We start from the raw sequence: 23296 nt of genomic DNA, 5'->3' as shown, positions 1-23296 counted from the left end.
ACTCCTCAATATCTGATGGATGCAAATGGCTGTGAAAAATACTCAGCGATCCCTATGATCCCTCAAAGAACATCGCCCAGAAATCAAACAACAGGATCTAAAACTCATATATATTCAGCAACAGTTTACACCAAAATTGCTGGAGATCAATGTGCTTGGTGAAAGCTTGTGAGGAAAAAGCCTTGACATTAGATCTAAATCTGTTAAAGGAGAACTCCGGGCAATTTTTACGTTAATCTTGATCGCTATACGTATGTGAGTACTGTCGATAGCAAAAAAAAAAAACGAGCTGAATCGGCGCTAGCAACAGAGCACATGGATATTTAGCAGGTAGGTTTTACTATGCTGACCACTTGCTAATTAGCACTAAACACAACAGTTCAGCAGAGACTGATGGGAATGTCGGTCTGTCTGCGCCAAATCTCATGGATATCTGTCCAACAGTTGTGGGGACAACTCAAAAATCTAAAACATTGGTCATGCTTCGAAGATAGGGCCAACCTCTAGCTCACCTGGCAGAGCGTGCACCCCATGTGGTCTGAGTCCATGTAGGGTCACATCTAACCCGTGGCCCTTTGCTGCGTGTCATCCCCTCTCAAGCCTGATTTATGGTCCTGCGGAGGCATTTTAACCCCACGTTTATCCCCAGAGAGGGGAAACTGTAATTATTCACGATCAGTGATGAATAGAATGTGTGTTAACACTGAAGAAGTATTCTTGTGTTTGTTGTTATATGTGTATAGTTGGTCTTTTGGAGAACCAAACCTATTGGGGTGGTGGTGTGGGTGGTGGTATGCAACAGTATTTGGTGCCCCTAAAATTGATTGTGGCCCCAGCCTGGCCCCCTATATGAAATGGTCTAGAACCTCTATAGTATCCCTCCAACTCCCAGCATTTGCAGTCCCTGAGCAAAAACACTATTTTATACCAAGATCTTTTCAAAAACATCTTGCTGTTCCACATCTCTAATCCAAAAGTCACTTCTCCGTCTCTTCTACAGAGTTTTTCTCTTGTTTCTGAGGAGAACAGATTGACAAATCATACCCAAAGTCTTTCCTGCTCTGTCAGAAGCAAACCTCATTCTTGTCTCAAGGACCCCGTTTACACTTGGCATTAACGTGTGATCTGTTACCTGGATAATGACATCTGATCACAGGCCTCTGCATCTACACTTGGTATTCATAAGCATTCTTGTTCTCTCAATTCTGGCAAACTTTTTGGTGGATTTTCTCTCTTATAAAATGTGGCCACACTCTACAGATGTTACTTAAATCTGTGTGAGATCTGACAACAATGCGAGCCAGACCACCTCCTAATGAGGTCAGTGCAATCTGATCACATTCTGCATGTGCTTCCACCTGCAGTAAATGAGTTTTTCCTGATAAAAATCACATGTTGATACCAGAAGCGGATGGGGTCAAAAACATCCACCGAGACTCAGCTGAGCTCAGCGGCTACAAGCTGGACCAATCTCAAACTGAAGGAAACTGTTTACATAATGACATAATGATCCATTACCTTTTACGTACAGTAATCCATGCCCTCTAGATAAAACAGATTCATTCAGAAGCAGACTTTGATAAATACTTTTAAATGATTTCCAGAGCTGTTGCCAAGTTTTTAGGGCTCCTTTGTCTCACTAAGGTAAACTCATCTGTTGGTCAAAAGGAGTAATTGGCTCCATCACATTTAGATCCATACACACGAACAACATCATGGACCCGAGCTTATTCCCAATCAGCCTAGCCAGAAAACAGTGACTAATGGATCATCGGTAAGTAAGTGACAAAAAAAGTTTTTACGAGGCTGAGATCTCATAATAATATATAAAATGTTTTTGATCAACTCTGTGCAGCTGTATATGTTATATATAGTTAGTTAATAGCATTAGCTCGGAGGGCTAACTTGTTTACCATATTACGTGAACGTCGTTGTCAACGTCGTTGTCACCCTGAATGTCCTGCCAACCCCGTTCAAAAGAGTTGCTTCATAGTATATAAAAAAGAACAAATAGTTGAAGATTGGATTTGAACAGTCGAATCCGATTCGACTGAAATAATTCTGAGTCAGGTACAAAACCTATTTTGGTGTACTAGTACGGCAACCACCGACACAGCATTACATTTTTGAGTTTATTGCTATCATAACTGAGAGCAATAATAGGTAGAACTGTGAAGATCAGATCCAGGTTGAAAAAGCAGGATATCTTCCTTTAATGCTATTTGTTACAACTGGGATTGACAAATCCAAATGTAAACCATGAGAAAGTTTATTATTGTATTGTTTGTACTCCCATCCTCAGTCCATGAACACAGTAAACACATTAATGAAGTCAACAGTGACTGTCCTTCCTTTGCCGTACCTGAAGTTGCTGCATTCTGGCTGCTGTCTGTGGATTCCTTCATGAACAACTCGTATTCTTTCAGATGTTTCATACCAGATGTTGTAACAGCGGTGACGTTGTGTATTGTTTAGGGTCCTTGCCCCCACGAGACTAATCAGCATTGCAGATGCTGGACTTGAATGGTCTTCTTTTGACTCAAAGTACTGCCAAACAACACTTTTTCTGCTCACCAGTTCCATTTCCACTTCCTCACAGCCTACTGCATTGAACGCTCCACCTACGTAAACACCTTCCCGTAATCAACGGCGCCGTCATTACGTCAACCAGCGTAGCGCAAAGAGTGCAAGCGTAGGGTTTGGTTCAGTGGCAAAAAATTCTAAGGTTCAGCAGAAACCAAACCCCGTCAAAAACCCCAATATTCGGCCGAATCCGAAGCAGAATCCTGGATTCGGTGCATCCCTACTTGATAATCAAGTAAACTCATGATAACATTATATCGCATTCGCAGTATTGTAAATTGCGATCGCAATATGACCTTTTCTCCAAATCCCTACTTTGAAGCAGTAAAAGTGAACACTATGTTTACCTCCATGCACACCTTCCTTCCCACCAATCACAGCTCAGAAAGCCATCCGACCCTGATCAAAAAGACCTAACCGTACCTCGTCGACGTTCTCAAAGGCGTTGATGATGTCGTAGGGCAGGCAGGACAGCAGGTCGATGACGAACCACGTCTTCAGGTAGTTCATGCGGATGAGCTTGGGGTCGGAGATGACCTCGCCGCCGGGCCCCACGAAGGTGGTGTGGAAGTTGAGGACAATGTCCACCAGAAAGATGACGTCCACCACGCTGTCCAGCACCAGCCACACAATGTTGTTCTGCTTGGTCTTGAAGGAGACGTTGTAGGGCACCATGATGGCCGTGTAGAAGGTGAGGATGAGGATGACCCAGTCCCAGGTGGTCTTGAAGGTGCAGTAGTGAAGGATGATGTGGGGCGGCGTCTTGGGGGCCTCCTGTTTGTACTGCGGGAGGATGTCCGAGTTCAGCTGCAAAACCTGGAGGAGTGAAAGAGCGAGAAACTTTTACTCAACAAAACTCTTAATTAGGTCTCCTTTTACGAAGCACATTACCTTGCACGGCAGCTGTATTCTCGCGATATCACAGGATTGCGCGAGAATCACAAGATCACATATCACAAAACTCAGAATAGGATTTATTGCTATCAGTTATTGCTGATTAAGTGAGTAGCACTTACTAGGAATTTGCCTAACATTAGGAACAAAATAGGTTGTATGAATTACTGTAGTGCAGGATGTGCAAAAAAAGCTAGCTGTCTGGATTTACCCTGCAGAGATCTGAGGAGCAGTTAACCATAGTCCTCACAAATCCACCGGTGGTTAGAACACCAACACAGAGACAGAGGAAGGGGACGGACATCTGGCCGAAAAGAGGGACATCCGGCGGAATTTCCGGGGGCACCGGAACTATCCTGGTAGTGGAATGTTGTGGTTATAGACTACCAAGTACACTTCTCCTCTAAGAGCTCATTAAAAGCAGCCTTTAGTTAATACACATTCAAACAAAGCGTGAGATGTAAAATTAAGACTGAAAGTTAAGAATTACTGTCCACTGACCCGCATGAATTCAGCTGCCAAGTCAGTGCCATCATCCAAATGACTCTAAATGCCCCTTTAAGACTCGCCCCTGTGTGACCCTTTGATCCTGCTAACTTAATTGCCCTATTTTATGTGTTTTAATCTTTTGTTAATGTTTCGTCCCGTGCTTGCGCTTATTTAAGCCATTATGTTGTTTTTAATTACTTTCTGTAAAAAATTTTAAACTCTTTTTAAATAAATGCTACACAATTATTTCTTTTATGACATTTTAACAGGGTAACCACTGAGTAGGTTTTATTTGTTCTATTCATACTTTCCATTTCTATGCTTGCAATTTGTAACGTGTAACTTTTACATTTACATTTATTTATTACCTATAGTCTGTAACATTGTAACCCTGCACATTTCAAACTATTTAGTTTTTTTCTACTTTTACTTTAACTCTGTTTATTTTTCCGTGTATGTATGTGTCTTTTCACAATGTCTGTATACAAAGTATATTTATACTGTGTATATATTTATTTGAATACATTTTCCATTCCTAGCATCTTGAACACAAACATTTCCCTCAAAGGAAACATAAGAGTACACACAACAAAATAAATAAATTGAAGAAAATTAGAAAAACAGCCCTTTACTGTATTTTACTTTTTATTAAACTTCATACATTTCACACATATATAAAAGATGTTCAAAAAGAAATGAAAATAGATTTGTAAGGGACAGTTCGTAAAAAGACTTGACCCTCCCCTCGTCAGTAATAATTTTCCTATGACCCTCCAAAATGATTAGAAAAAGAGGCATGACCCTCCCCCTTGCGTGCAAGTTTGCACTTAGCAAAGAAGTACAAATACCATTTGATCTAAGCAGTCATGACGTACATGAGTTAACCTCTGCATTCTCATCTTACACATCCCACTCCTCTGTTATGGTGGGGGGGCCATTTCAGTAGATTTACTCACTAACGTAGTTGTGGAAACACAATAAGCATGGAAACTAAATGCACACTTCATGCATTACTGCATTACTTCAAATACTAAGTTACTAAAATGTAAGAGTGGCCAATCAGTGTTGGACCTCCAGTCTGCTGAGATGATCTCCAAACGCAGAAACCAAGCGCAGTCACACCATAAAACGTTAAGACACATTTAGAAAAAAAGATCAGTATTTTGCTGTAATCCAATGACACAGAAAAAAAGTAATCCACAGTGATCAGTAGATCCACAAAAAGGTAAATGACACGGTGTATCCAGCAAGGCCTATACGAGCATCACAGTCACCATCAGCTCCAAACAGGTGAACGAGGCCTCTCCACTTCACCGTTTAAACAAAGTGGAATAAAGGTATAAAAGTCCAAATCTACACAAAACCTGCAATCAATTAGTAAGCTGACATCACATTTATATACATGGCATTTAGGAAACCTTTATTGCAACGTTGCCACGGTAAGATGTCCAGACTCCAACAGTAATTTTAGTTTTTTGCGTCCTGCTGCTCCCATCGTCAGCCAGGTAATCTTTTTTTTTACTAAAGCAGTATATGAAATCTGATGTATTACCTACCACCAGTTAGTTGTTTTGTGTTATTTAAGATATTTATAAAATATCTGGTATCTGGTTTCATTCATAAAATAGTGATGCTGTGGCGGCAGGACAAACGAGGATGCTAGCAGCTAGCAGCTGACCTGATGACAGCAGGGGTCCCAGGTTAAGAGGTCCTGGAGGTTTGGCCTACTAAGTAGCCTGCCTACAATTTTAATCAAGAACAAAAATACATAGTTTTTATACAGACTTTTGTATACATTATATATTCTAGTGTATTATCATAATTTGTTTAACGTGCAAATATATATTTTTTTTTACCTCAACCTCAAACCAGACAAAGACATGCGCCCCACCTGTGATTCAGTGGTTCCCCCAGGTTGGGAACCACTGAAATAGATGAAAGAAAGAAAAAGTAAGCCAAAAAACTCAACTACTTTGTTTTGTAGTCTAGTCATAATTACCTACTGCTGCTAGGTGTGTGTTTGTGTGTGTGTGTGTGTGTGTGTGTGTGTGTGTGTGTGTGTGTGTGTGTGTGTGTGTGTGTGTGTGTGTGTGTGTGTGGAGAGATGAGTGTGAATGGTGCAAGAAAAGTATCTCCAGTTTTCATCTGTATCCAACTCTTTTGTTGCTCCGTAAAGCTCCCAGTGACAAAACTGCATAATGAATAGATTTGGTTTGAAATGAGGAGGACAGACAGAATGAGAAACAGGAAATCTGATGAGAAGGACAGAAGAGTTGACCCCAAAAACAAACAAAAAAGCCATTATATTTTGCGGTGGTGGTGACGATGATGATGACTCCTGCTGAGAGCCGCCTGCTCTGCATAACACAGACTACCTTCAATCTAATACGCAGCAGTTTGGTTTCCTCTGCAGGCCACACACAGATCACACATCAACTCATTTCACACTAAACTGCTTATTATTCTGTCTGTATCCAGCTGCTGCACAGATCAACTGGAACACAGTCTGCAGCCCCAAATATATAATACATAATATACTTCCTGCTCTTCGATGGTGACAGTGAACTGACAGTGGGACTTCTTGCAACTTGTACAACTAGTTATAGTAGTGATATTGCTATTTGACAAATTGACAAAACTAATGATACTATTATCATTGAAAATAGTATTTAAATATTTGTAGTACTGCTGCAGTTATTACCTCTTCTAGCACTGAGTTTCTGCTCATACTGCTCGTAGTACCGATGATAATATTGAAGCTATTACTGCTACTGTAATCAACACGGCTACTACTGTACTGTACAGTACATATTGCAAATACTACTTCATCATTCCTTCACTCAATCCTTTGCCCAAACACGTATCCATGCCTTCTCGACTACTGCAACATGGTTCACCCAACAAGATCCTCAATACACTCCAATATTTCTAAAACTCTGCCAGACAGCATGCTCACTGGTACCCACCACAGAGAAACCCGCCCTCCACTGGGTCCCAGTTAAACACCGGATACATTTCAAAATTCTACTCACCACCTACAAATGCCAAGATAACTTGTCCCTACTACAATAATAATAATAATAAAAAAAACAATAGTAGTATTTTCATCACTTGCAGAGGAGTTGGCTTTGGTTAGCCTCCCAGTGGGACTCAGTCTGATGTTAAGTAATAGGGCGGGATCACCCGCAGGCTTCATTAAGGCTTTGAAGAGCTGCATCTCATCTAATCCTCATCATCAGAGCTGTCAATCAAACAACCCCTGGTCAAGAGCAGCACTGACGCTCAAAAATGAGACTGCCAATTAGAAGCCCAGTGGCATTGGGGGGGCGTCCTGGACAGAAGACGCCAGCTGTGCCTTTCAGGCTGCACAGCAGAAGGATCACCTGCGATATCTATTGAGCGTGCTCAGGACGTTATGCAACCCTCCCCCATCCTGCAGTAGGCTGAGAAATGGGAGAGAGGGTGTAGCTTGCAACTTATGGCTTTTTCTCCTGCCAACATCACTTCTTTCTTGCCTTTACATTCTCCTCTTCCTTCCTTCCACATCTCTCTTACGTCCTTCTGTCATTCAAAATTGAAGCACCAGAAGCCGAGCTATCCTCGGCTATCCTATCTTAATGAAAGAAAAGTAAAACTTCTCTGATGTCAGCTTGTTAAATGTGAGTATGTTCTGGTTTCTTCTCTTCTCTGTGACAGTAAACTGAATATCTTTGAGTCGTGGACAAAACAAGACGTGACAATGTGAGGACGTCATCTTGGGCTTTGGGAAACACTGATCCACATTTTAGAGACCAAACAACTAATCCCTTAATCAGAAAATTGACAGATTAATCGACAATAAAAAACATAGTTCGTTGCAGCCCTAAACCCCACACCTCCAGTATGTATGCAGGTGTTTCAGGGGTGTACCATTTCCTTCTCTCCTTTCCTTATTGCGTCCATCCGTTTGCCTCCCTGCTGTCCTTCTTTGCTTCCTTCCGCCCTTAGATAATTCTGTCTTACTTCCTTAGTTAATTCATTACGTCCCCTTTCATCTCTTTTTCAACTCGGTGCCCTTTGATTTTTTTCGGTCTTCCTCTTCTGCTCTCTAAATTTGGTGCATCTTTCCTCCTTTTCTATTCCATCTTCTCTTTCCTCCCCCTGCCCTCATCACCTTTAAACACACCCCTTCTCGGCTCATGTGCTAAGCAGGGATGAAACTCAAACAAATTCTGATTAAAGGCAATACACCTCATTCATGAATAAAACAAGTGGGTGAGCTCTGGAAGACATGAAGAAGAAGACATGAGCCATCTTCTGCCCATCCAGATATCCATTTTCTAAATTTCTAGCAGCAGTCACAATTATTCTGAGTGCCCACAGCACCCTGCTTCTGTCTCCCCACCCAACATGAAATATTAATGACACCCGCAGTCCACAGAAGCACAGCGCTCGTGGAAGAGAAAGCACCGCTCGCTGTGTCAAACAACTGCAGATCCAGGAAAGTTGGCATGTGTGTGTAGGTGGAGGGAGGGTGGGGCTAGGATGCGTGTATTAAGGGTGTGGTTGTGGTTGAGAAAGTACAGTATGCTTGCACGGCGCTGTTCGTCTATTAATGCATGCATCTGTGTGGGGCTGCTTTAACTCAGCGTTAGTAAAATGGTTTGAATGTGGTACTTAATGTTTTATATGAGGATTCATTTGTGCAGAATTAATGTTAAGAGCAGAGAGTTGCTACGGTGGCGTATTTGTAGTGTGTGTGTGTGTGTGTGTGTGTGTGTGTGTGTGTGTGTGTGTGTGTGTGTGTGTGTGTGTGTTTGTGTCCATCCATAGAGGAGCCTGCAGCAGAACCAACTTCCAGGTGAGAGGTCAGCTACTGTTACCTGTCTTTATCCTGCAAGGAGGTTATTTTTTTCTATCTTGGAGCTTTCTTGAGCATTGAAGAGGCTGATCCTTAAAAATTGCATTTCTTTTATTAAATGTGACACTCTTTGGTGCTGGGTTATAAAAAGAGCACAAGTCAAAGTTGACATTTAGGCTTCTGCAAAGTCACATTGACACAAATGACCAAAATCCAGTTGTGGAGTTCACTCTTTTTATCTATTTATCATTGACAGGGGTGACACATTTAAAAAGATTATACTATATTATATATTATATATTATCATATAGTTGTTTTTTTTACACATACATATACATATACATATATATATATTAGGGCTGTCAAAATAACGCGTTAATTTCGATTAATTAATCTGAGAACAAATAACGCGTTAAAAAAAATAACGCAGATTAATCCATTCCATATTCAGGTTTGACCCGGAGCCGTTCTAGCACCATTGGACTGTAAAATGAAGGGGGGAGACGAGAATGTTCTGCCTGGATCATTGATTGGAACATTTACTTATAAAAATCTTCTTCCTGCCAACCCTGGCTACTGAAATCTGGTGCCACTGATATGTCTGCTCTTCTCTCTGATGCTCTGAAACACAAACACCGCTGCACATGACGCTAGTTAACACTATACTCAACAGCAGCTAACGTTAGCCTACCGCTAGCAAGTAGCTGGATTACACACGGTTAAAATGCTGACAGCTAACGCTAAACGGTGTAAAGTGTGCATTCAATGAAACTGGTAAACTACAGCCTCGTGGTGCATTTGAAGTTATTGTAAATGTCCTTTTCCCATCTGATGGTTCAACAGCAATTTACTACAGAAATTAGTTATTGTTATTGTTATACATTATTATTAAATCATTTCATTTTGACCATATGGCCTTAGCAATAAACAAGCCGTTCTTTAATGCCACCAACTGTTGTTTAGTACCCTTTTTTTTTTACTTTCTTAAAAAGTATCAGTTCAGGCACCGTTAATTATGTATGCGATTAATTTCGATTAATTAATCAGAGAGTATGTAATTAATTATTGACAGCCCTAATATATATATATATATATATATATATATATATATATATATATATATATATATACTTGAAACTCCCATTTCCCAAAGCCCAAGACCTTCACTGGCCAAAAACTACCAGTATGAGAATGGACAGGGAGGGCAGTAGGCTGTAGATGTTTTTACACAGCCGGAATATTACATTACAGCAAGAAAAGTGGGAGAAATACCTACAATTATGCAGAGGTGGAAAGTAACGAAACTTTACTGTATTGAGTAATTTTGTTGTGTATTTTGTATTTTTCAAGTAGTTTTTAAAAATTGGTAATTTAAAATGTACTTGATTACGTTTTGAGTGAAGCATTGTATTTCGCTACATTACAAATCCCATCCGTTACTGAGTAAAAAAACTAACTTTGACTAATGAAAGCCGAAAGGAAGAAAAAAAACATGCCCAGAACCATTACAGTGAGGACTGATCAGCATCTAGGCTGCCTACCAGGATCCAAGTCTTTCTGTAGGAGAACCACTACAGTGAGGACTGATCAGCATCTAGGCTGCCTACCAGGACCAAATCTTTCTGTAGAACCACTACAGTGAGGACTGATCAGCATCTAGGCTGGCTACCAGGATCCAAGTCTTTCTGTAGGAGAACCACTACAGTGAGGACTGATCAGCATCTAGGCTGCCTACCAGGATCCAAGTCTTTCTGTAGGAGAACCACTACAGTGAGGACTGATCAGCATCTAGGCCGCCTACCAGGACCAAGTCTTTCTGTAGGAGAACCACTACAGTGAGGACTGATCAGCATCTAGGCCGCCTACCAGGACCAAGTCTTTCTGAAGGAGAACCACTACAGTGAGGACTGATCAGCATCTAGGCTGCCTACCAGGATCCAAGTCTTTCTGTAGGAGAACCACTACAGTGAGGACTGATCAGCATCTAGGCTGCCTACCAGGATCCAAGTCTTTCTGTAGGAGAACCACTACAGTGAGGACTGATCAGCATCTAGGCTGCCTACCAGGATCCAAGTCTTTCTGTAGGAGAACCACTACAGTGAGGACTGATCAGCATCTAGGCTGCCTACCAGGACCAAGTCTTTCTGAAGGAGAATACGGGCTACTTAGGTGTGTAGAAGCTGGCTCCTAGTCTGGGCTGTGAACATTAGTCTCGGTTGAACAAATAGGCTGTGCCCCACCAAAATTGTCACCGGATTGAATGTAAACGAGCCTTTGAATTTACAGTCACATCAAATGTATCAGCAGTGTGAATGGTAAAGGGAGAGATCAGTTTTTTTGGAGAGGATTGTAGCATGAAATGTCATGTGTTATTACATGTGTATACATTTGTATAGATTTTTCTTTAATTAAAAACAAAATAGTTTTGGATTTATGACCCCTTGTCCTATTTTCACTACATGGGAGAGATCCTTCCACCCCGTTTTACAGTTTTACTTTAATGTAACTAAGTAACTTTTACTTAAAGTACATTTTAAATGAACTACTTATTACTTTTACTTGAGTCATTTTTCAGATCGGTAATTTCACATTATACTTGAGTAATATTTCATCAAAGTATTGGTATTTTTACTTGAGTACAATATTTTAGTACCTTTTCCACCTCTGCAAATATGTACTGTATAATTAAAGCTGCTGAGCTGGTCAATTTTCATGGCAGCAGCAGTTTTTGGAATGCTAAAAAAAAGGGTTGAAATTTGAATATCAAGTGCTGTAGTATATCGTATTTAGCTTACTGAATATGATGTTAACTGATGTCAGATTGCTACCAGCTTAGATTAAGTTATGCTTCATACTTTGTTAGCCGATGTTGGATTGTTGCCATCTTATCTCCGCTAATGCTCTGTAAACCTTGTGCCCTGTTGGCTTACAGTATCTGGATAATGAAGGCTGCTTGCTCTGTTAGCTGATGCTGAAAACTAGTGAGCCAAGGAATAAATGACACTGCACTGCACTGCACTGTACTGTACTGTGTACATGTTACACTGTGCAAGCCCTGACCTAAGTATGGATGTTTTGCCACATAATGACAGAATGATGAAGACCAAGAGCTGTGGCTGAAAGCAAGTGGACCTTGAGTTTCACCAGTGAGAGAAAACTGGGAACCTGGCATGAAGCAGAAGTGCTTGGTTACTATTGTAACCTGCAGTTTAACATACCTGTATATAAACTGTTTGAGGGGTATTGGGATAAGCGTGTACTGCATGTGTGAGTCTGCTCGTGCTCACCTCGGCCAGTCTGGACTGTTTATGGCTGACTTCATGTTCTATGGGTGCCAGCTTCGGCAGCGTGTTGCGATTGTTGGTGAGCGCCCGAGTCAGCCGTGCAAACTTGGTCCATCCTGCAGGAATGAGACGTTAAACACAGCTTAGATCACATTCATCACAATGTCAGGCTCAATGTCCCATATTGTAAAAAGTGAGATTTTCATGTATTTCTCTATTATAAAGCAGGTGGAGATGAACGCAGCCCGTATTCAGAAACTGTGCCTTGAAACGAGTCGTCAGGACATCGCTGTACGGCTGTGATGTCATAATGTTCTATGTTTTGGTAGAAAGTGCTGCTGCAGTGCCGTTACAGTCATTCCCCAGCTGCAATAACAGCGCAGGGACTCCAAGAGCGCAGATGCAGAAGACCTGGAAACACTGACCAATGAGAGCAGACTGGGCTTTGTCGGGAGGGGGGCTTAAAGAGACAGATGCTAAAACGGAGCGTTTCAGACAGAGGGGGAATACAGGTATATTCATACACACAGTATGAGAAATATATATAAATATATATGTTATTTTTTTAACATTAAAGCATGTAAACATGTTCTAGTAGAAACCCAAAATACAACCATAATAATAATAATAAAAATAATAAGAGGACAATATGGGGGACCTTCACTTGAAGTGACACAGTGGCTTTGAGAATGCATGTCAGCTGCACACAAACACATTCAGATCTCAGCTGTTGATACAGTTCCTCAGTTCATGACTCCAATGGGGACATACTGGAGTTACAAAAGATTCCCACTGCTTCCACTTGTACTTGCCACTAGAGGGCTGGCAGGAACTGTGTTTCTCCCATAGGATAGTTCATGTTTACAATAAAGCTGACACAATGTGAAGGCAGCAAAATCCCTGTTTCATGGCGAACACCCACCCTGCAGAAAATGTCCTTGAACTCAACTGAATCTCAGTTAGCTGCAGGGGTTCTGTCCGATGTGCTCTGACCTTTGCGTAGAAGCGGGAGATTAAGGAGAAATTCTCCTTCAGGGGATCAATCCTAACCCGACGTGCCAGATTGTTTGTTACATGGAACCATCTGAGAAGCCATCATTGGAAACTGTTTGGAAAAGAGCAGGCACTTTTAAAGAAATACCGGCAGGTAATTGGATGAACCATCTGTTTATCACGTCCGCCATTGTTGTTTTGAACAAACAGTTGCGGCCGTCACACACACACCTAAACCACGCCTGTAGCTGCTAGTGGCTCCTCACTGGACGCTGGTTGGTTCGGTCCGCTGCTGTTCAGACACATACACATTACTTGAAGCGTGACAAGATGGATTTTAGTGTGAAAAGTGATGCCGTGATATTGCGAGAATCCAGCGGCCATGCAAGATAAGATCAGTACCACAATAACCATACAATTAGGATATGTCTGTCTTGTTAAATACAAAGCTTAGCAGGTAAAGCTTGTGTCTGTGGATACATTCTGAACTTAAAACCAGCCACGAATGTGAATGCTCATTAGCAATTTTCTATGAGGTCATGGCTCTCATGGCTGATAAGTCAATAGCTACATTACTGGGACACTTTACCATTACGTTGTAGTAGTTTTGACAAGCTTCAGGTAAGTTGGGTATGGTAATTAAAGCTGACAATATCCGATGTCACCTGAAATGATGCAGTTCCAGTGTCACAGACTGACAGGACAAGCTGCCTCTAAGCTCTGAATGCAACTAAAATGATGACCTTAAAATATTGATGTGATGTGATTAAAAGCATAACTGAGGGATTCAAATTATCGACTGTCCGCTAGCATGAGCTGTCGGTTAGTCCTCGACTGCAATCTAGCAAAAACATATGTGGCTGGAAAATGACGTGCACAGTCAGATAACAGCTATTTCAATATTCAACTAATTTGTAACTATTAAAATTGACTACAACTGATAGAATCTAGAAATGAGCCAGTCGAGTGCCACATCACAACAGAAGTTATTGCCTGACACTTTCCATATAAAGCAGGTCTACACATACTATTCCCCTATGAACAAGACCCTGCTAAAATATTCACATTTGTTTATATTTTAGCCTTATATCTTTACTCGCACTATTCTTATTCCTGGATTCAGTTTTTGCTTTTACTTGTGTGGTTTGTGTTTTTGTTATTATTTATAGAGCATTGTTGGATGTGCCTGAGGCCTAAGATTTTCATTGCCAACAACTACTTCTGCTATTGTTGTGCACATGACAGATAAAGAACCTTGAAAAGCCTTATAGAGATAGTGACGGACATGTTGTGTTTCAATGCCTCAATTTTGCACTCTCGACCCCTTTGTCCCTGTGCAGATTTTATATGTGCAATCTGATCAACATTCCTGTATTTTCTTTCTTTAACTTGAAATTTCTCTTTGTAACCTTAACTTGTGTTTATTCTTTTTATTTTTCATCTCAATGCCAGCGATTACACTCTGTAGTCGATAAGCATTTTACCATACTGCTTTTGAAAAGTGCTATATACCTAAAGCTAATTACAAATGCAGTGGAAATGCATAGCAAGCATTGTGAAAAATGCTTTGTGGTTCCTTGTCTTGTCCATTACTGTTTTTATCCAAAAGTTTGGTTCCAGCTTTGATTATCATATTAAAACCATTACTGTCTGTCTATCTAAATAATACCAGCCTGTCCGGTTATTTTCTGGCCACACCGCTGCACAGTTTGGGCGTGCTCGTACTGTTTCGCTCTAAAAATAAAATCAAATGGTTGAAAGGGCAAAGAGGAGCACAACAGAGCCAGCCTACATACAGTAGTCACACAACGTAATCGACCCGACCCTTTGAAGGGACCATTACAGTTAAAAAGTGGACTTTGAAAGAGCTTTTAACCCTCAAGCCTCCAGCTGTCACTACACCTGCCCTTTCATTTCAACCATTCATTTCTCTGTGCAGCGGTGTGAAAGAAGCCAACAACACTGTACTGAGACCCACATTGGATGAATATCAACAGAATACTTAATTCAGTACTCCCAATCACTCGACTACCCTCAAGGAAAACTGTTGTGGCTTTTGTGCAACTTATTATACGTACATCTTCAGTTGCAGAGCAGCTTCTTTTATGTGATTTTATATTAAGCTGATGCCTACAATTGGCTCTGGCTGCCAAAATGGAGCTTTTTTAAAAATATTGCCTGGAGGAAAATTGCTGCAGTAGTGCTTGTGTAACTTACTATATATATTGTACAGTTTATTGTTGGCTGTTAAAAGCATTAAGCATTAAAAGACTCTGGGCTTTTTGCAAAGATATCCATCACTTAACTTTTTTTCTTCTAAAGGGACAGTTCCCTTCAAAATCAAAAATACATATTTGTTCTCATACCTGTAGTGCTATTTATCAGTCTAGATGGTTTTGGTCCTACATAAATTGACTCACAGCCAGGTCTGTTGATTATCTTGAGTAACTGGGTCATGATTTATGGAAAGAGACATCGCTGCTGAGAATTTTTCTTGTGGTGCTTTGAGCACCACAAGCCGAGTGCCATCTAGTTCCGTTATATTGAAGAGAAGGCAGACACCTAGGGCTGATCTCTGCAACAATGGGCAACTCAAACCAAAACTATCTAGACTGACAAATAGCACTACAGGTAAGGGGACATACTGTATATGTGTTTTTAGTAATGAGAGTAATAAGAACATTAACTCAAGTATTTAAGAACAGAAGTACTGCGACGTTACTTGACTATTAACATCTTGCCAGAAGCTGAAGGGTATTTTTCATTCTTTATACTTAAAAAGAGACTGTAACCATTGTAAGAGTGATAATACATTACTCCTCTTACACATGAGGAGTGAAACACATCCTTGCTCAAATCACTACCTCAGCTGAGGGGTTTGCTGCTGCAGCGTGCCTTGGTCTGGTATGACCAGCAGCTGAATCTCAGGTATCTATGGTTGTATAACAGACGTTACTGCATCAGTCTGAGTCTTCTCTACCTGTACCACTATTACACTAAATTCTAGCAATCGCCACTATCCCATAATTGTTGTTCCACTGTTCAGAAACATTTATATGAGCTGACAGATGTTTGACTTAAAGCTCAGTTTTTCATTTAATGCTCAAATCAATGTATGAGAGCATTGTATGTTGCATTCTTTTTATTTTATTTTGCCTGTGTAATGTAAGCAGTGTAATGTAGGCCCATGTGGGCTGGGCACCTTTGGGGGAATGAGATTTGAATTATTCATAAGCAGGAGTGTGTCTTAAGCTCGCCTTGTTTAACTCTTGTGATATGTATCTGGACCATTAGAGAAGCCAATAAACTGACTCAGTCACGTCCGTACCATTGACTGTAAAATGAGTGGACAGAGCATGTGTGACGTCACCCATTGGTTTGTGGAGATCTGCTATGAGTCGTCGAGTTTGCCGTTACGGGCGCAGCCATCCTGGTTGCGGATGTGGCGATTTTAGACGAGAGGGAGGAGTGAGGGAGGAGTGAGGGAGGAGAGAGGGAGGAGTGAGGGAGGAGAGAGGGAGGAGAGAGGGAGGAGTGAGGGAGGAGAGAGGGAGGAGAGACGGAGGAGTGAGGGAGGAGTGAAGGAGTGAGGGAGGAGAGAGGGAGGAGTGAGGGAGGAGCTGCTTACACTCTACATTACACACTTTCACTGTCTATCACATCATAGCCACGCCCTAAAACAACCCCTGCTTTATCGCCGATTTTAAAATCAACGAGACCATAATTCAAAAAATGAACATCATTCTGTGTTGCAGAAGACTTCAATCTAGCGATTGAGACCATAAACTCATTATGAAAATGTTTACTGAGGTAATAAATCAAGTGAGAAGTGGGTCACTTTTTCATAGTCTTCTACAGAAACCAAACTCCTTTTGCAACCTGAACGTGTCGCCCACTGCTGGACTTCAGATAGAAAGCAGGTTTAAGGAGTCTCCACCTGCTGGACTTCAGATAGAAAGCAGGTTTAAGGAGTCTCCACCTGCTGGACTTCAGATAGAAAGCAGGTTTAAGGAGTCTCCCCCTGCTGGACTTCAGATAGAAAGCAGGTTTAAGGAGTCTCCCCCTGCTGGACTTCAGATAGAAAGCAGGTTTAAGGAGTCTCCCCCTGCTGGACTTCAGATAGAAAGCAGGTTTAAGGAGTCTCCACCTGCTGGACTTCAGATAGAAAGCAGGTTTAAGGAGTCTCCACCTGCTGGACTTCAGATAGAAAGCAGGTTTAAGGAGTCTCCCCCTGCTGGACTTCAGATAGAAAGCAGGTTTAAGGAGTCTCCCCCTGCTGGACTTCAGATAGAAAGCAGGTTTAAGGAGTCTCCCCCTGCTGGACTTCAGATAGAAAGCAGGTTTAAGGAGTCTCCCCCTGCTGGAATTCAGATAGAAAGCAGGTCAGCAAGTCACTTCCGCATTTGCAGCACTTCACTGAACCGGATGGTTTGTCCATTAATATTAACAGTCTATGATCCGTACACAGGAACAGCTCACTAAAGTTATCCAACATTAGCCACCAGTTGTACCTGACCAGCTGTAAAACCCATGGCAGGGTTTTTCGCTTAACAAACTTTATATACATTCATTTATAAAAGAAAAACCTTTAAAAGCTAAATTATGTTACTATTTTACCCTAAAATAACAGCTTTAAAATATCTGTAGTATCTGTAGTAGGGAGAATGATGCCTCTTTCATTCTCACTCTGCACCCTGTTCGCCTGTTCTTGCACTGTGTAACTTTTATTATATTTTGTATTGAGTTGGTGTGCGGGTACGAGCTCCCAGGAGAAGTGTGCAACGCTTTACAGTACTGTGCCTGATTTTGGTGAAACTGGATCATATTTCATGGAGAAAATGTTTTCTGTTTTGCTCCGGCCGCTCTGCCTCGACTCTGGGTGATTCCCGGAGTTTCCTGGTGAACAGAAAGCTGTGCTTCTTGCTAAACTAACGGTCATTTATCAAGTTGACAGAGGAAGCTGAGAAGCAAAAAGGAAAGAGTGATCAATGCAAGAGGCTGTCGTAAATCTGGGACTGGCTTTTAGTCATTGGTGAAAGCTTTTCAAAATAAAAGGCTGCAGAAAGGCGGCGAGCTGGCCATCTTGGTGTTGGACTAGTGAGTTATATTAGCTTCTTGCCATGTCTTGTGTTGTTGCACTTGCTTGATGTTTGCATGTGTTACACTGGGAACACACCGCCCGCGTAAGTGTCGCGTAGTGTAAATAAGTGCCTGATTGTGCACCTGGCCTTTCACACTGGATGCGTATTTCTACACACAAAGTGATCCTTCTCTCTCTCCCCGATAGAAAGAGACAGGATGAGTGGGGAAAAGTGTGTGTGTGTGTGTGTGTGTGTGTGTGTGTGTGTGTGTGTGTGTGTGTGTGTGTGTGTGTGTGTGTCTCTCTCTCTCTCTCTCTCTCTCTGTCCGTCTGTCTCTCTCCTGATGTGTCTGATTGCGTGTGAAGTCAAGACAGCAAAAATCACCATAAACATAAACAAATTCATTTATTTTGGTTAAATATCCGGCTGCACTGTGGTCTTCCTGTATGGGATTACCTGCCTGGCTTGATACATACGCTCGCGTATCGTGTTTAAAATAGCTGCGCTTACGCCTGCGGTGTGTTCCCGGTGTTAGCAAAATTATGGACTACTTTTTTTTATCATAAGTGATGTAATTATAACAAATGCATGTGTACAGCTGTCCATATTTACGACAGCGTGTGTAGGTGAATTACACTTAAAACAAATAACCAATTCAACTGCAAATGCTTGTTTATTTTTACTGAAGCAGATATTTGACTGCAGGACCTTTACTTGTAATGCCATACTTTTCCATTATGGTATTACTCCATTTACTTAGGCAAAGGTCTTGAGTGCTTTTTCAATACTGCCTATACAGTAGCAGAGGTTGCATAATTCACTGTTTGCGTGCATGCATTACAAAGTGCCATGCCCGTATGTGTTCAAAAATAATAACAAACCATTGGCTCGGAAAGCAAACCCAGAACCACTTTCATCATGAAGTAGAATGGAGGAATTTGTCTTGTAAATACATACGGACAGCTTACAGGCTCCCACTGTACACACTGACACATGAGGACAAAAGGGTTGCATATAGAGCACGAGGGGAAACTGCAGGACAAGTAAATAAGAGGTTTTTCACGGTTGGTAAGGCTGCTGCTATGGTTCCTCACAAGAATGCAACACGGCTTGATTTATCAGACTGGAGCACAATGGAAGTGGAAACTAAAAAAAAAACGTAAAAGACCTGGGCTAAAAATAACAGGGGAGCAGAAGTGGTGCACCCACCACCAAAGTAAATTCTGAAATGAGATTTTGATCAGTGGTTCCACACCGAGGAACAACTCGCACTGCATTTACAGAGTGGTTTACAGACAGACATATAGGACGCCTGATCAGTACACATGCACTGATCAGACACAAATTATTATATTATTATTATTATTATTATTATTATTATTATTACTATTATATGTTGGGTTGTTGGGTGCCAGACCTATCTCCACAGTGCCGTGTCAGCGATAGATTAAGGGTTGGCTACACCGCCTAGCTATTCTGGGTTAGGAAAAAAAACGCTCTGGCTTGTTTGTATTTCTTTAAACCAATCACAGAGCAGAGATAGCAAAAGGGGAGGGATGTCAGGCTTAATCCCAGCAATGTACGTCCGTCGAGCCAGACAAGTAGGCAGATAGTCATTTTTTTAGACTGAATATCTTTGACAAAATAAATTTGACTCTTTTTATGCCAAAGAAACCATGGTATCAACAACAATATAATTCAACATATCAATAAATAAACAAATGTGAAATGTTGAGATTGAAAAAGAAAATACTCCGGTTGGTGGATACTCAAAACCTTCTTGGGTGGATGGGATGTACTGGAGGAATTTCATCTCAGACCTCCAGGCCTAAATGGACTGGAACTAAACGTGCAACAATGGATCTTTTTTTGTGGTTTGGACCAAGGAAAATAAAAACTAATTCACCAAATAATGGCAACTTTGCTGCCTAATGCCGCTTTTTGATGGGACTGTTCCGACACAGGTAGCCAAAGATGCCTTAGCCCACATGTGTCAAACTCAAGGCCCGCGGGCCAAATCTGGCCCCTCGCTAATTCTGATCCGGCCTGCATATCAATTTAGGTTCACAATACATTTTGGCCCAGCTAGTTGTGCGCCAAACCAAAAACATGGGAAACAACGACGCGACACTCAAAACAGAATTTGGCATATTTGCCGACTTTGAGACTCAGAAATTACCACAGAACCAGAACCAGAGAGTTTGCATATTGGGGTTGTTGTGAGTCGGCTGTGTGGTAGACTCTATGAGACATGCAATCATTGAGTCAAAGATATTTGACTTTTTCGATGAAATAAAAGCCTGTCAATAAACTAAACGTGTCTGGCCCTTGATGCGATTCTCTTTTTCCAGTGTGGCCCTCTGGGAAAGTGAGTTTGACCCCCCTGCCTTAGCTCAAAGCAGCCTGATCCAGCAAGCCAGGTGCTTGTTTGACATGTGATTTGCAAGCATTTCTTAAACACAGAGCGCAAACGGGAGCAGTATGACATTTATATAAATGCTGAAAGGTCCCTGCAAGGCTCTCGTATGCTCATGAATGGGTTGCAAGTATGGGCGTTTGTTTTGATTAGTGAAAGTTGTAGAAGTTGTCACTTGTTGAGCAGCTTTCACATTTAGTGAAACAAACCTCGTGTTGGTGGACTAGTGATCTATGAATCAAGTGCTAAGACTGGCTCAAGTATTGGTCCAGTTCTGGGGGCCAACACAGGCACAAAGTTGACTCAAATGTGTGAATTTCAACCCCAATTAGTTTCATCTAAATAGTTTGTATAAAAAGATCAAAGTCCAATAAATACAGCAATATCATTTTCATTTGGTGTCAATCTAAACTAGTTTCCTTTGAGATTCTCGAATGACATTTTTTGAAAGATACAGTCACCTACTTCAAGCCAGGTTCAATACTTCCATAGAGTAAAACACCTTTCAGTCATTTTAAGGTCATTATTATGCCCAACTACAACTGTACCAAGAGAAATCATAGATATCATCAGCTAGAATGTTCCGGATGGATGCGTGAGGCGCCTCAGTACTCAGATTCGGATCATACTGGAACTGCCATCTGTCGAGGTTTTACAGGTGCTGACAGAGCAAACAGTGAACACTGCCGCTCTGCAAGAAAAAAAAACAACAGTTCTGCTTCTCCACATGATTAGCTCTGCCCCCATTTCTTTTCTTTCTGCTTTTCTACACTGACGATGCTGACTTTAGTTACTGTGCCTGCTCTGCTGCCAGAGGCTGAAGCGCAATAACCACAATCAGGGGCCATGCACGCAGCAAATATTCAACCTAAAATGTTCACACCTAAGCACCTGTTAAATCTGGGAACTGGGAAAAGATAACGGCCAAATGTCTTACAAAACTGAAGACAGTGCACATTAATTAACATTAAACATTAATTGATGGGGTCATTTTAGGTAAAACGGGGGCATGAACACGCAGGGTCACAGGGTGCAGATAATACATTTAAAATCAACATGGCTATTTTAAGCAGAGGATGGACATCTTTAGCAGATTCCTCTCCCGTTCAGCTGATGCTGACGTGTTGTGGCGTGCCGAGCCGCAGGAGCAGCCAGAGATGAAGCAGAGAGATTTTCGGTCTCCAGCACGAGCCAACTCAACTGGCAACGCTTGCAGCAGCGAATCTCCCTTTCCTCACCAACGGCCTCTCCCACCCCTATAATCAGCAGGCGGGTTAAACTGCAGCAGCTCGCCGCTCTGTGACACAGCAGGCCAACGCTGCATCCTCTCTGTGGCCTCTAACGAGGGTACTGTACTGAAATACACTGCAGTGGGTTCAGTCTGGCTGGCAGCACGTCAGTCAAACCTCCAACGGCAAAGGGCAGCTTTGTTGCCGACGTGATTTTGTTTTAAGAGGTCCCTCCATTACTGGCTATATAAAAACCCACATTTATTAGTGCTGAAACCATTCATTTTCAACATTAGTTTTGTTTAAAAATGTCTGAGAATCTCACAAGAAATGAATCCGAAGCCACACTGGGAACTGAAACGGCCCTCACCAATATTTGACCACAAACTGATCTGTTCCAAAAAAGAAGGCGTATGTACATTCATGTGGGTGAATCTGCGAGACATCTTCATTTCATCGAACGGCTTTTGTACTTTAGTTAGTCTGCCTGAGCTGTGGCTCTCAACTGGCAAACCTCTGGTGGTTTCTGATCAAAACACAGATGATTACAAGACTGAATCTGAAGTTTGTCACATCATCAGCAGAAGCAGCAGCTAACTGGCAAAGACGGCGACGCACTGATGTGACAATATTAGTTCCACTCAAGCTCTAATTGCATGTTCCACCCATTATGTGTGTCGCCGAGCACACATAATGAATAAACAAATCACACGACCACTTTGAGCAGGTCTCTGCAGCAGGGGGGAAGAAGTCACCGCATGTATGCACACGTGTGTGTGTGTGTGTGTGTGTGTGTGTGTGTGTGTGTGTGTGTGTGTACATTAAAAAGGGGGGAAGGGTGAAGGGTGAGGGATCCCTGTCAAAGGGCAAACACACCCGCTCAGCGGTGCCAAGAGCAACTCCCCGGGCAGGAAGCTGACACTGTGCATCAGTCAGGGCACAGGAGGAGGACACCGTCAACCACATCTCCCGTGATCCCCGACAGCATCCCAGCCTCCTCGAACACAACCTGACAGCCCGAGACGTTCCCGCATTGCAGTTAGACAAGACTCGACTCGCTCTTTTTTCATCCAGCCGCAGCTCGGGATGAAATTAAGAGGGAGGGGAAAAAAAGATTTGAACCGAGCAAAAAAAGGAAGAGGGTGAGGAAACGGTGAAGGGAGTACAAGGAGGTGGAGGAAGAGGAAAAGAGGTTTAGGAAGAAGGAGGGAGAGGAGGATGATTAACACCAACCAGAAAAACCACTAACAAAGAACGACCTTACATTTTAAGTGCAGTTTTCTGCTGATATTTTCTTTCAACTAACACAAAAAAATCTCTGAGTGGCTTTAGCGATATGTCGCAGCATTTCACGATGCATTTATTGTGTCAGTTGATATCGCAATGATGATTAAAAATAAATAAAATCAAAAAATGATATATATATATACACACACACACACACATACACACACACACACACACACACACAGGTGCTGGTCATATAA

At 41.8% G+C, this 23296-nt stretch overlaps 1 protein-coding gene across 4 annotated transcripts in view; it reads right to left on the bottom strand.

The window, feature by feature from the left end:
- The window catches only part of kcnh5b (potassium voltage-gated channel, subfamily H (eag-related), member 5b), a 177671-nt gene that overhangs the window by 120593 nt on the left and 33782 nt on the right, over positions 1-23296 (bottom strand). For all 4 annotated transcript variants that reach the window (XM_078278189.1, XM_078278190.1, XM_078278192.1 and 1 more), the window contains exons 5-6: positions 12094-12206; positions 3007-3399 (exon numbers count right to left, since the gene is read on the bottom strand). In XM_078278189.1, the coding sequence (XP_078134315.1) occupies positions 3007-3399; positions 12094-12206 (506 nt within the window). The remainder of the gene's footprint in view (positions 1-3006; positions 3400-12093; positions 12207-23296) is intronic.

Source organism: Sander vitreus, chromosome 20 (genome assembly GCF_031162955.1).
Source record: "Sander vitreus isolate 19-12246 chromosome 20, sanVit1, whole genome shotgun sequence".
In the NCBI taxonomy this organism is placed as follows: domain Eukaryota; kingdom Metazoa; phylum Chordata; class Actinopteri; order Perciformes; family Percidae; genus Sander; species Sander vitreus.
This window is presented reverse-complemented; position numbering and strand designations above follow the sequence as displayed.